Source organism: Podarcis gaigeae, assembly GCF_964106915.1.
Source record: "Podarcis gaigeae genome assembly, chromosome: 16".
NCBI lineage: Eukaryota > Metazoa > Chordata > Lepidosauria > Squamata > Lacertidae > Podarcis > Podarcis gaigeae.
This window is the reverse complement of record NC_139693.1, coordinates 38,414,543-38,428,475: the sequence shown is the minus strand read 5'-3', so window position 1 is coordinate 38,428,475 and position 13,933 is coordinate 38,414,543. Positions and strand designations below refer to the sequence as shown.

Genomic DNA, 13,933 nt, shown 5'->3' with positions numbered 1-13,933 from the left:
AGGAAGTTTCCTAGTGGATTGCACACCTTCTTTAAATCTTCCCCTTCCTTATTTGTTCCTAGAAGAGTCTTTACCAACATGGCCTCTGCATATTTCATATCCTCCAAGTGTCCTAATTTGCTAGTGCTGGAATTACAAAAGCAATCCTGGCTTCTGCTTTGATCCCAGAACGTCCCGATTTCCCCTGCCAGTGCTGCTGCTGCTGAGCTTAGGGGGAAAGGATGAGCCATCCCAAACTGTGACTGTGAGGGAGCACCCCTTTGCCTCTCCTGGTGCTGCCGGCCTCCTCTCCATGGCAGCTTTTAGTGGCTGCCGGAGAGCGGGTGAGGAGGAGGAGGAGGAGGAGGAGGAGAGGCGGCCACTGAGACCCAGCCCCACATGACACACTGGCTCTGAGAAGGCAGAAGGCAGGGCCACCCTGGGCAGGAAGAAAGGGGGAGAAGAGCAGAGCACAAGGCTTGATATTTAAAAAAAATGCTTTTTGCACCTGCGTCCAATCTTGGCCCTTTCCAAAATTTATTTACGGTGCGTCTTTTTCTTTTTGTAAATCTACCAAAGAATAAAATAAAACCGGGATTAAGCAGTTTTATCAGGATGGTATCCCGTTGGTGTAGTGCTGGTGGCACTCGCCCTTCTACTTGTAGGAAATGCTCTGCGAGGGGTGGGAACACACAAAAATTGGGAATCAAGGAAGGTCAGTTCCTGAGGAGTGCATAATGTCCTTATTTTCACCTGAGGGTATGATACTTGATGGGAGTGGGAGTCCAAAACATATGAGAGCGCCATGTTGGCAAAGTCTTGTCTACACTAAATAAATTTAGACACCAGCTGAATGGACAGACAACTCAATGAATAGAAAATCGGGGGGGGGGGGGCAGGGGAAGAGCACACAGGTCTGCTTCTATGCCGCTGCCAGTCTCATCCCCTCCTTTTAAGGGTTGCACATTTCAAGATAGCGACAACCCATTTGGGAATTTATTCCAAGGCACAGTTACCTGATCTCTTGCTATGTGGTAACAAAGACTTTATTTTAACTTGGAATCTTACATTTCTATTCCCCTTTCACTCAAAACACTGTCCAGGTAAGCTTAAATTAAATTTTAGACAGTGGAGTATATTTTAAAATACATGCATGTTGCTCTCTGTAAAACGTTATAGCAGTTGAACAGACTGAAACTAAAACCTACACTAAAACAGGCAAATGAATCATTTTACATTAAACCAGAAGAATCAACACATCAAACCAGGAAAAGCAGCAAAAGACTATGAAACAAAGCCCTCCCCACAAAAAAAGTAAATTTCAGCTATCGCCAAGACAACAGGAGGGAAGAAGCTGAATGAACCTCCTGGGGAGAAGGTTCCGAACCAGGGCTACCACAGAGAAGGCGCTTGCAGAGCCCAGAGTGGAGACATGTGGCCTTCAGGTGTTGCTAGAACTACCACTTCCATCATCCCTGGCCACTGGACCATTCCAGCTGGGACTCATGAGCTGGGAGTCCGGCCACAATTCCTACCCGAGAAGTATCTCCATCCTAGACGCTGATCCTTGACAGCATATGCCCCTGTTAATTTCTGTTTGGATTTTCCTCTCTCATCCCACCATCTTGTGAAGTTCTTCAGAATTCAAGAAGGGTTGAGCAAAGAGCTAAGGTTGCATAAACACACCAAATTCCAGGACGAGGGGCATTGGAACAGCCCCAATTCAGAACCAGAATGCAGACTTGTTTCATGAAAGCAGTATTTGAACTGGAATAGGTTCTCTCCTTTTGTCTGTGTAAAGCAGTCCAATGCCATTTATTTGTTGTGCCTTGCTAGCTTTTGCTGTAGCCTTTGTCCAGCTTTGCAGGGCTTCAGCGGCACCTTCTGGCAAATCACAAGTAGGTCCATTAAAAGGAGGAGATTGCTAATAAACAAATGGGAGGGAGCAAAACTTTACAGCTGGGTTTGAACCTTCATCTCACTCCCAACCAAAATTATCAATTGTCAGGAATCATGGGAATTGTAGTTCAACATCTGAAGGGCCAGAAGTCCCCCATCTGTGCTTTATAGCCATAACAAAAGCCAACATCCTTTTTGACCATGTAACTTTGGTCTTATTTAAGGTAAAGGTAAAGGGACCCCTGACCATTAGGTCCAGTTGTGGCCAACTTTGGGGTTGTGGTGCTCATCTCGCTTTATTGGCCGAGGGAGCTGGCGTACAACTTCTGGGTCATGTGGCCAGCATGACTAAGCCACTTCTGGCGAACCAGAGCAGCACACGGAAACGCTGTTTACCTTCCCGACGGAGTGGTACCTATTTATCTACTTGCACTTTGATGTGTTTTTGAACTGCTAGGTTGGCAGAAGCAGGGACAGAGGAATGGGAGCTCACCCTGTCGCGGGGATTTGAACCGCCGACCTTCTGATCGGCAAGTCCTAGGCTCTGTGGTTTAACCCACAGCACAACCCGCGTCCCCTTGGTCTTATTTAAGTTTGTGTAAATCACTCTAGGAACCAAGGGTAGGATATAACTTGAACAAGTGAACAAGCATTTCTCAAATTCAGTAAGTGACGGCACACAGTTTGAGGAAAAAACTGAGACTAATTTCACTCCCACCAAAACAAGACTTGCTTTTTGGAATCAGAACCTTCCTTAGATGATCCCACCACTTCTACTGGAGTCACCACTGATTTGAGCACCTCCTGGTTGTTATGAGGCAAGCCCAGCGCAGGGACTCCAGAGCGTGGCTAATTCAGCTGTAAAGGGAAGCGGGTGGTGCTGTGGTCTAAACCACTGAGCCTTGACGATCGGAAGGTTAGTGGTTCAAAACCCTGTGACAGGGTGCGCTCCCGCTGCTCTGTTCCAGTTTCTGCCAACCTAGCAGTTCGAAAACACACTAGTGCAAGTAGATAAATAGGTACCACTCCAGTGGGAAGGTAAACACCATTTCTGTGCACTCTGGCTTCCGTCACAGTGTCCCATTGCGCCAGAAGTTTAGTCCTGCTGGCCACATGACCCGGAAAGCTGTCTGTGGACGAACGCCAGCTCCCTTGGCCTGAAAACGAGACGAGCTCTGCAACCCCATATTTGCCTTTGACTGGACTTAACTGACCAGGGGGTCCCTTTACCTTTTTTAAATGCCGCTGTGCTGATAATGGTTGATTCAACCACACCTGATGCAGGTTAATGGAAAAGAGGCAAGTACTGTGGTAAATCAGTGACAAGCCGGCCACCTCCCCCTTTGAATGGGTTCACAAGTGCCTTCAATTGTTTAATCCTGAGTAATCGAGACATGCTCATGAATCCAAGGCAGTGTTTGGGAGTTAGTGGTGTGAACTTCGGTTAAAAAAAATGGTAAAGGACCCCTGGATGGTTAAGTCCAGTCAAAGGTGACCATGGGGTGTGGTGCTCATCTTGCTTCAGGCTGAGGGAGCCGGCGTTTGTCTGCAGTCAGGTTTCTGGGTCATGTGGCTGAACTGCTTCTAGCAGAAAGGAACACTGTGATGGAAGCCAGAGTGCACGGAAACCTTCCCGCTGCCACAGTACCTGTTTATCTACTCGCACTGGTATGCTTTTGAACTGCTAGATTGGCAGGAACTGGGACAGGTCACACAATTTGAACCGCCGATCGAGACAGTTGATTGGCAAACCCAAGAGGCTCAGTGGTTTAGACCACAGCACCACCTGCTCCCTTCTGGTGTGAACTTAACCCATGACTCAATCACTAAAATGTTCTGAGAACTGTGACAGACTGATGAAAAACACAGGACTCATTGCTTGTTAGAACAATAGCTTTTTTATTTATTTGACACCTACAAGATTTTGGTATCTTGCAGTTCTGTGGACAGGTTTATACAATCTCAAATTTTCAATAGTGCAACCTGTGCAAGCAAGAAGAAAAATGACAAACATTGTCCTTCACTTTCTTTATAAACATCTACTATTATAGGCAAAACAAAACTTACCCATATTTTTTAGATAAGTGACTATTCACATTTTTTACATTTACAATTTTAAACAGCTCCAGGATAAACTCTACAATGTCTTACAACATAAACAAAAGTATTCAAGTTAAGGGGCAACGGGGGAAAAAAATCAACCCAGCATACACATCGTAACCCTCACGTGCTGCTGCCCCCCTCCCCCCCATGTCTAATTTACAGCTCAAGTATTGAGTAACAAAAAACGAAAACTTTTTTTTAAAGGGCTGTAATGTGAAATGGAAGTAAATTTGCACTTGTGTTTCCTAAAAACCTCACTGGATAAAGGAAACATTTGAGAAGGAAAGAAAAAAAGAAAATAAATCAGGCTTTTTTAAAGCCATTCTTGCAGCACACAATTAGGAACACCATTAACACATTTTAAAAAAGGAACTTTAAAAATTTAAGATGTTTTCATCACACACGCACACAAACATGTTGCAGATTCAAATATATAACCTCTAGAAGAAAGCCAGAAAATGCAATTGCTGGGCCTTTTTCTTAAAATGCAATCCTCAATGCTGTACTGAGATTGTCTCTCTCTTCCTTTTCCATGTTGACTTTTTTGTAGGAGATCCTGCTCATGCCTAATCCAAAGACATGCACAGCCCAAACAAAAACGGGGAACAAACTTGAATGTGTGGTTTGCAAACTTTTAAATTTTCATGCTGCTTTTTAAATAAATGTACTTTTTTATTGAGACCTGTGTTGCCACAATTATATATATCATCTCTACAATATGAACTCAAAATACATGCATCTGAGGACCTCTCCCGCAGCAATGGCACCGATGTACTGCATTAAACCCTGAGCACTGTATGACAAGGTGAATGGATAAGTTGGTTGGGAATTTTCAAGCCTCTTCAAAAACAAAAAGTCATGGTTTGTAGCTTAAGTAGGACAAACATTTTTTGTAAAAAGAAGCAGCTCTATAAAGAGCAGGGGGGGGGGGGGTAAAAAAAAGGACACATGGACCGCTGTGAAACAATGTTTGGCTTTCAGTTTGACCACCCTTCAGGTGTCTCTCCACTTCTGCACAGTTCTCAGAGAGCATGATGGAACTGAAAGTTATTTCTTTGGAATCTGTCCCTGATATTTTTTAAAAATGCAATGATACGCTTGTACAGCCAAATACCAAAGACTCTTTTCTTATGCATTGTTGAAGTTGGTAATGCTCTGTGGGTGATGCTGTTGCCATATCTGTTGCTGTTGCACTGCAAGCTGTTGTGACTGGTCTGATGTCGAAAGGAGGTTTACAAGGGGAGACACACAATTTGCGGGAATGATCAAGCCTGCAACAGAAAAGATTGGGTCTTATTTCACAGACATTCATGCTACTTGTAAGCAACCTACAGTATCCTTCTTGACTCCAAGTCAGTGAGTGGTCCTCAATTAACTGACCACCTAAAATCTTTTACTCTGAGGACAATCACCAGCTTTGTGGATTTATGGCGGCTATTGATGTCCAATCCCATATACTGTGCACACACAGGGATACTAGCTGCTACCATAGATATTAAGGAAACAGGTAAGTTCTCCGTGCATCTGGGATATTATCCTTCTTTAAGTAGAATCTGGCCACAAGAAATGCCGTCTGACCACTCCTCCTCCCTTTTTACCTAATTTAGGGGACAGAGGCCTAATTAGAAAAGGTTATTTTAAGCATGATCAAGAGCTTGTGGCGAGCCCAGTACACCCACATCCCTCTACCTTTTCAACTATGAATGAATGAATCTTTATTTACGTCAGCCATTGGCCATAGCAATAAAACAACAATACAATATAAAAGAATAGAAATAAAAAGTCAATTATATAAAATACATTTTAGGGTTTTGAATCAATAGTCAAATAGTGGATCTTTTTCTAACTGCCCCAGCTAAAACCTTGCAACCTTTGCTGTCACCTGCTCATCTTGATCTGCCAAGAGAAAGGACACTGTGGCAGTGGCTGGGCGACCCGGAATGGACAATAAAAGAGGGGTGATAACCTCAATCCTCAAGTCTTTATAAAGAGTGCAAGCCAGAAGGGCATGCGCCACCAATTCGGTACTGCCATCTCCACAGGGACATAAGTGTTTTTTGTGTGGAAGTGAGAGTAAAAGTGTGTCGACATTTTAGAATTGCTGGGTTATGCAGATAGGGTGCCAGAGAGTCAAAATGGGACGGTGGAAAATAGTCATACCATGGGCAAAATTTCCTTATTGTGGCCAAGTTTTTCTGACGCTCAATATCATTTAGGCACTGATAAATTAGACTGTTTGCTTTACTAAAACCCAAAGTGAGTAGCTGTTGTGGTGATAAACCACAAGAGTGAAGTTTTTGATAGACCAGGGGGATTTAAGTTTAGGCGAAGCCAATAGTTAAGTGTCCTACGCCAGATCCGTAATTCTACTGAGGGAAGATTAGTCTCTAGGCGCAATGATGCGTTTGGGACTCGGTGGTACACAGAAAATTTGCCTTACGAACTTTGATTGGACAGCTTCCATAGATCCAAGGTGAGTGCCTGTCCAAATCTGAGCCCCATATAACAACTGTGCTAGTGGTTTAGCTCTGGAACACTTCCAGGACTGATGGTATAGGTTTACCACCTTTTGTGTAGAAAATGTGTGTCAGAATTTTGCATTTCTGGAGTGCTCCCCATGACCCCATAGACTGGGAAATAAGGCCAAGATATTTGAAAACTTTAACCTGTTCAATTAGCTGGTTGTCCATGCGCCATCTACGGGCCCTATAGTTTCTGGAGAAAACCATGACTTTGGTTTTCTTGTAATTCACGGCCAGCTGTTCTCTCTGACAATATCCTGAAAATGCTCTCATCAGTCTTTTTAGGCCTACTTTTGCTTGGGCTATGAAATGCAGGCCCTTTGCTCCTCAATGTAAGACACTAAAGAAACATGCTGCAGATTCATTAATGTATCCTTGGAGGGAAAAATAAAATAAAATGCAAAATGAGACTTCTTTTCCAAGAAACCAACAATACACAAAACTAGTTGTACACTTTTTAAGGTTAGAGAGACTTCAGGAGTTAGACTGCCACATGGACCAAAAGGTAATGACAAATTATCAGACTTGCCTACAATCCTCTGTCCATCCTCCGTCCGTAGCCGAACGATCTGCATTTTAACATTTGTACCGCTTACTGAGGCTAGAACTCCTTCTACCTTTGTCCAGACACTTAGGACTGAACCACACAGGACATAGTACGTCCGACAGCGCAGGCCAACTTCACAAACCAGCCCCAGGCCTGCTTTTTTGCAGTTGCCTCTCCTGAAAGAGGAAGGGAAGGAGGAATACTTAAAGATAGATCCTTTTCTTTAACACATACACAATTTTTAATGAAAAGCAACACACAAGGATACTGATGTCCCACAATATTTTCTGAATAACACTTTGATTTTCCATAACAAATTGTTGCCACACAATAGACTAGGATGAGCTGCTCAAGCACGCAAGTCAGACAAGAATAGAGGATAAAGTTAGTTCTGAACAAAGAAGGTTCCTCAAGCCTAGTTAGAACTAGCACAAATCTCAGGCTCAATATTTCTTGTGGAAAAGCTGCCAATGCAACGCTTTGGTGAAGCTTTCACTAAATAGTTTCTTTTCTCAGACGCATTTTGAAAAGCCCAGCACACCACGCTAGGCATTTTGTACCGCAGCATTTCAAGAACTCACCAGTAAGCATGGGTGCAAGTGTCTGCTGATGACGTGTACTGCTCTAGCCAGTGGGCCACAGCATCGTCAGAAGGAACCTGAAAATGAAATAAATTAGATATTGCATATTTATTACAGCCAGATTTGGCTTCTTGATTTCCAAGATTAAGAGTAACTTTACAGGTCCCATCAGATGCAAGGCCAAGCCATGCTCTCATGTTACATGGATGAGAAGAATCCCAGGGCACCTCAGGTTCACATGCTCTTCCTGCCTATGCAGCCCCCAGTCCTTACTGATAGAATACAATAGTTCAACAGTTGTCTGAAGGTGTGATGGTTTGCAGAAAAGCACAAATTAGAGGTTGCTTGTTTGGAAGAACTGGCCAACTCTGATTTGGAACAAGAATCATTTTTATTTTTATTTTGCCAGGGGGAGGGAGGGAGGATGCTACATGTGAACAGAAGGCCCCACAGAATAGGACTATTTAACACCAAAATTATGGTTTGGCATTATGCCTAATTTAGTTGCAATACCAACTATTCAGCACCCAAGTATTTCCACAGGGTCATCTCATTTGACTATGGCTGCAATCCTAGGCATGCTTTACTTATGTAGGAAGTAAATAAGATGGGTAGTTCGCCAGTGTGTGAGAGGGCAGCCCAGGTGAGAAGAGGCAAGCGGCAGGGATGGGGCATGTGCACAAATTATGGGTCATGTGAATAAACTACTCTTTACATCTAGGATCTGTGTATTTTTAATGTAATGAATGCATATTAAGGGTATTCATGCATGATATTCATGCATACTTTCTTTCTCCCTTCCGCAAGATTATAGGTTTAATACATATGTGGTATTTTAATGTTTTCCACATGTTGTAGTTATATTTGTTTTTAAAAAGCAAGTAACCTTTTTATATTTTTTCTTTATTTCTGCATACGTCTCCAATTTCAATTGTTTTCCGGTATTTGGTCTATATACTAGAAAAAGCTTCTTTTTGGGATTCACTTCTTTCACCAGGATGGCAGTTTTCTTATTGTTTCGTATCTGGAAGGGGGGAAAAAAAGGGGGAATACTGTGAAAATGCAGTAAACATTACGTAAGATTCTGTCAGGATTTAACATTTATTTAAAGACAGACCAGGTTTAGAATGTGTTGGTTGAAGCAAAACTTACCAGAAAAATAAGAAATCAAGATAACCAACTTTGTATTAAAAAAATGGAAATGGTTTATTGAATATTTATAGATAAATTGTAAACAGATAAAAACATTGGCACGAGTATTGTAATAACCTGGTTTCATAAGAGTATATATTTAAAGACGATGAATAAATGAGCAAATTAGGTTAATTCGGATACGCAGAAAATATTAAAAATAAATTTAAGGAACCGCAGAAAGGGGCAAGGAAGTCAAGTTTTGAAATGTTAAAACGACTGTAAAATTAGTGAAATGTATAAACTGGAAAAGTATAAATAAAAAAAATTAAAAAGGAAAAAAGAAAGAAAAGAAAACAGTCCTGTCGATGGCGAAACACATCCCTAACCGCAAAACAGAATTGGTTTTATACAGAAGCAGAGTTGGTGGCTTGTTTACACACACGTTGTGGTAGCAGTCAATAAATCACACTACACTCCCCAGAAGAAGAAGAAAAAGAAACTGTTGGATGAAGTTAAAGAGGCAACAAAAATTTCAAGGAGGCAGCTTTATGGCACATGCAAGAGTAGTTCTGTCCTTCTGACCCAAACCTCAGCTCTGCTCCCAGATCTGGTCTGAGGGGGCTGCTATTCCGGGAAAATCTATCTTTTGCCACCATACTCTCAATCTCAGGCTCCCACCTGAAATACTGACTACACAGTCCTTCAAATGCTTAAAGATACACTGCATAAATGTCAAGTATTATTTCTTTATTACGTTAAGAAATTATTAGGTTTGTAAGAAGGTAAAAGGTAAAGGACCCCTGGATGGTTAAGCCCAGTCAAAGGTGAATATGGGGTTGCAGCACTCATCTCGCTTTCAGGCCAAGGGAGCTGGTGTTTGTCCACAGACAGCTTTCCGAGTCATGTGGCCAGCAGGACTAAACTGCTTCTGGCACAATGGAACACCGTGATGGAAGCCAGAGCGCACAGAAACGGTGTTTACCTTCCCACTGGAGTGGTACCTATTTATCTACTTGCACTAGTGCGCTTTTGAACTGCTGGGCTAGCAGAAGCTGGGACAGAGTAATGAGAGCTCACCCAGTTGCAGGGATTTGAACCGCCGACCTTCTGATCGGCAAGCCCAAGAGGCTCAGTGGTTCAGACCACAGCATCCACCTGCTCCTTTTTTTACCTTTCTTTTTTTGTTTTTATTATATACAAGATATACTAATGTCCAATGAAGTTAACATGCTTTTGGGTGGAAGTTTGCAGAGAACAATCTCACCTGAAGTGATAAATAAAATCCATCTTCTGGTCCAGTTTGTTCAGCCCAAATCTTAGTTGCTTCTTCCCAAGACATCCCTCTCTCCACGCTTATCTAGAAAATACATTAAAAGTCAAAAGGGTACTTAGCAAGAAGTTTTACCATTTAAGAGTCAACAAAAAATGTCAATGGCTCATGCAAAGGTGAACAATTAACCAAGAAACTTACAGTATACAATTCAACATGTCCTGAGGTAGAATATCCTGGTGTGAGGAATTTTTTAGCATCTGCCTTCCTCACTTTCTCATCTCCTGAACCCAGATCTTCAAGAAAGAGAGTCACAAGGTACATATGAGTATAGGACACAGAGAAGAACAAAAGTCTGTAACGATTCCTGTGTGGAGGAATCACCAGTCTCTGAACAGCCTCCTCTACTGAGGCAGCATATCACTCTCAGAGGCATTTCTGAAGAAAATAAGGCAGCACAGCACATAAAAGTAGCATTACTCAAGCCTGCCTGCTTTGCCATCACAAGAGCTACATGAGCAGTGCTGCAGAAACATGAGATAGAGGCTAGGCATCGGGGGCCCTGCAATCTTCAGTAAGCATTACAGAGCAGCACAAGAAACAGCGACTATGCATGCGATGCCGGAATGGCAGAAAGACAGAGAGCTCAATCGGGGGGCTAATCAAGGAAGCAGGTCTGAAGAACTTCAGTTGTTTGGCTCTTGCTGCTACTAAAACCATGGAGCACTTCCTATCCGTTCAAGGCACCATCTCAGACGCTGAAAGAGGTGGTGGCTGGTTTCCACCTGCCTCTATTACTGGCAGTGGAAGAACGTGGGCTCCGAAAAAAGCCTGGCAACGCAGGTTGTGCGAACGAACTCATGCTCTTACCTAAAATGCCCATGTCGTATCTTCCATTCTTTTTAGCATTCTGTATTACTGCATTTAACGTGTCTGAGAAATACTGGAATAAAGCATTCTGCTGGTGCACTTCCATACCCAGAATCCGGTTTAGAAATTTCCCTATATTGTTGTAATCTAGAACAAGAGGAGATGAAGCACTTTAAGACAGATATTTTTTGGGGGGGATGGGGGGAGAAACACAGCATTTTATTTCATCTTTGTTTTATCAGTGGAAAAGCACTATCCTGGCAGTCTAAACAGAAGGCAGGAACCTTATGGATGTTTTGGGGACTCCCAGCTCCCATCAGTCATAGCCAGAATGGTCAATAGTCAAAGACAATGGGAGCCATAGTTTGGCAACATCTGGAGGGCCACAAGAACAAGGAGGAGTCTCCACTGGCCAATTCTTTGCAGGGTCATGCCACAATTCCACAGAAGCACAAAACACCTGCAGTGTGTTGTATTGGGTACCAAATTCAGCTGCTGTTTTCAACATTTTCGATAGCTGTGGGGAGCACAGCAGCATTCTCCATAGCTCTTTGGCTCAACTTTATCTACAAGTACCTCTGCTAGTAAAACCAGAATTGTGCACAACAGGAGAAATAATGGAATACAAATCTCCTCGATTTGTATAATTAAAACTAGTTGATGAAGTTAGCTGTCTTGGAAAATAATTTATTTTTTGAAGCACACAGTACACACAGCCCCACCCTCTCTATAAATGCAAGTCATCCACCCACAATGAATGCAACCAAGATCCTACATAAATGGATGGGTTATAAGACAAATCATGAAACAATCGCCCTTAAAGTTCAGAGACATACAGAATACATTTATGGGAATTCTCCAATTCTCTGAAGAGGCAGATCTGTCTGGCACCTACTCCACTGTCTCATGGCTCATCACAAGGTTACCAACTGCATTATGTAGATGCAGATGGAGGACATAGCTGATTCCTATAACCCCTTTGTGTAGGCACCAGCTGCCCACCTTTCTAGCTCAGTAAGTTATTTGCACTCTGTAGTATTTCTTCCTTAGTTATACTAGGCATTCTAGATTATTTTATGAGCAGGGATATAGGCAACTGTATGAGGTACACACTCTTCCTGAACTCTGTCTAAGCAGTTTCTTCCCACCCCACCAATTTCAAATCTAACCATAAAAGCTGCATTAAGTTGTTCTTCTCCCCCTCCCAAGCCCCCTTCTGTATTAGGTCAGTGAGGCAGAGGGAAAGAGACAGGCTGGCCTCTGTCTTTAGAGCCATAAAGCACTTCAAAAGCACATTACCAATTTCAGATCACTGTGTTATCTGAAACCGTAGCTTTGCTTTGTATAGTCATACAAAGTTAGTCATGTATTAATTTAAATGGGTCTACTCATAGAAAACAACCCTTTCCGAACTTTGCTGTTGACTTACAAGGCCATTACAGAATTTTTTTTTAAAAAAGTCAGTTACATAGACATTAAAAAGGAGCAAGTACCTTTGTCAAGCGTTAGAATTCCAGACCGGTCTTCTACATTTATTAGGCCCACACCTATTAAACCCTGACGGACATCTAGGAAGAACAAAGGGAAGCTGTCATGGGTTCCATTCTTGCTGTTTACTAGTTTAACTAAGGTAATTTAAGTACCATCAGTATTTGTGAAATGTAACCAAACCTTTGATAGTTTCCCTCCCCTAAAAACTAACACAACTGATTCAATGTGCAAGAGAGGTCATATGGCAGTACAAACAGGTGCTGCTATCTACTACCCAAAGGCCCAACGATTCCATAGCTGGAATGCCATAATTAACCCAAACCATTTGTACTCTCAGATCCGAATTCTGAAAACAGATCATGCAATTTCAAAAGGAACTGTTGAATTTAGTTGTTAGGAAAGGGTACATATAGTCTCACCAAACAATTAGAGTACATAATTTTAATTCATTATCTGAAATTGTTTCCCTTCACTGATAAACGTGATTATCACTGCAGTATTTTTTCAAAAAATTCATATACCTTTAAAGAATTCTCCTGGATAGTCAGCAGGTGGAGACACTAACGGCGAGTCTAAGTTCACAATGGACTTCATCACTATTTCCAATGCATTTCGGCCGTACTGTTAATGAGAGAGGGGGGAAAACTATTGTAGCCACCATAAAATACAAACACCCTTCTTTTAAAAGTATTATGTTTGTCCCCTGGAAAGTTAGGACACTTGCCTTTCACATCCAAAATCTGGCCAATTTATACAGGCAGTTTTTAATGTTTGATGTTTTACTATGTTTTTATATGTGCTGTAAGCTGCCCAGGATGGCTGGGGATGTTCCAGAGTCTATAACCCCAAAAGGGAAAAGGATAATCATGCAAAGAAACACCCCCCCAAAAAAACAGCCTATTGTTTTTTAAGTGTCAAGGCAAGATAGGGCTTGCTTTATTCAAAAGGTGTCTCGCTTACCTTGTTGTCAAAGTTGAACCTGCTGAGGTCTCTCGTTTCTGTTGCTCTTCTGTCGCCATGAGTGAGAGCTCCCTATCAAGAGACAATAATTTTGAGACCAAGTTGTTTTTATATTATCTCCTAAATGCTTAACACATCTTTATTCACCATTATTTCACTTATCTGCTGAAGAATGCCTATCATCTGAAGCCAACAGCCTGGATCCAGAGATAAGCACAATGAAGGGGCTGGTGGAAATGGACGTTCCCACTCCCTCCTCCCTCTTGCAGTCTCCAACCCTTCCTCTCTGAGGGTCAGGACCTGTTGAGTGGAGAGGACTGCAGTGCAGGAGACAAAGGGAACTCTCAAAACTAGATAGAGGTGCCTTCTTCCAGCCAAACTCTCACTCATGGAAGCTGAGTCTTGAGGAGCGGGTGGAAAATTCTGTTTCCACCAGCGCCCTTTGATATGCTTATTTCTGGATCCAACCCAATTTGCTTGTGCCTCAGCACATAACAAACGTGGTGCAATTTTGTTCGATGAGAGGTACATTTTGCCCACTTGATTAAGAATTTAATCATCCAGGAGCATGGAAGAT

At 42.4% G+C, this 13,933-nt stretch overlaps 1 protein-coding gene across 2 annotated transcripts in view; it reads right to left on the bottom strand.

Moving 5' to 3' along the window:
* Nucleotides 1-3,757: 3,757 nt before the first annotated feature.
* The window catches only part of SBNO1 (strawberry notch homolog 1), a 39,098-nt gene continuing 28,922 nt past the window's right edge, over nucleotides 3,758-13,933 (bottom strand). For both annotated transcript variants that reach the window (XM_083716887.1, XM_083716886.1), the window contains exons 23-32: nucleotides 13,357-13,428; nucleotides 12,918-13,017; nucleotides 12,399-12,473; nucleotides 10,906-11,052; nucleotides 10,237-10,331; nucleotides 10,030-10,122; nucleotides 8,518-8,655; nucleotides 7,632-7,708; nucleotides 7,033-7,226; nucleotides 3,758-5,252 (exon numbers count right to left, since the gene is read on the bottom strand). In XM_083716887.1, coding sequence (XP_083573013.1) covers nucleotides 5,110-5,252; nucleotides 7,033-7,226; nucleotides 7,632-7,708; nucleotides 8,518-8,655; nucleotides 10,030-10,122; nucleotides 10,237-10,331; nucleotides 10,906-11,052; nucleotides 12,399-12,473; nucleotides 12,918-13,017; nucleotides 13,357-13,428 — 1,134 coding nt within the window. In that variant the 3' untranslated portion in view covers nucleotides 3,758-5,109. The remainder of the gene's footprint in view (nucleotides 5,253-7,032; nucleotides 7,227-7,631; nucleotides 7,709-8,517; nucleotides 8,656-10,029; nucleotides 10,123-10,236; nucleotides 10,332-10,905; nucleotides 11,053-12,398; nucleotides 12,474-12,917; nucleotides 13,018-13,356; nucleotides 13,429-13,933) is intronic.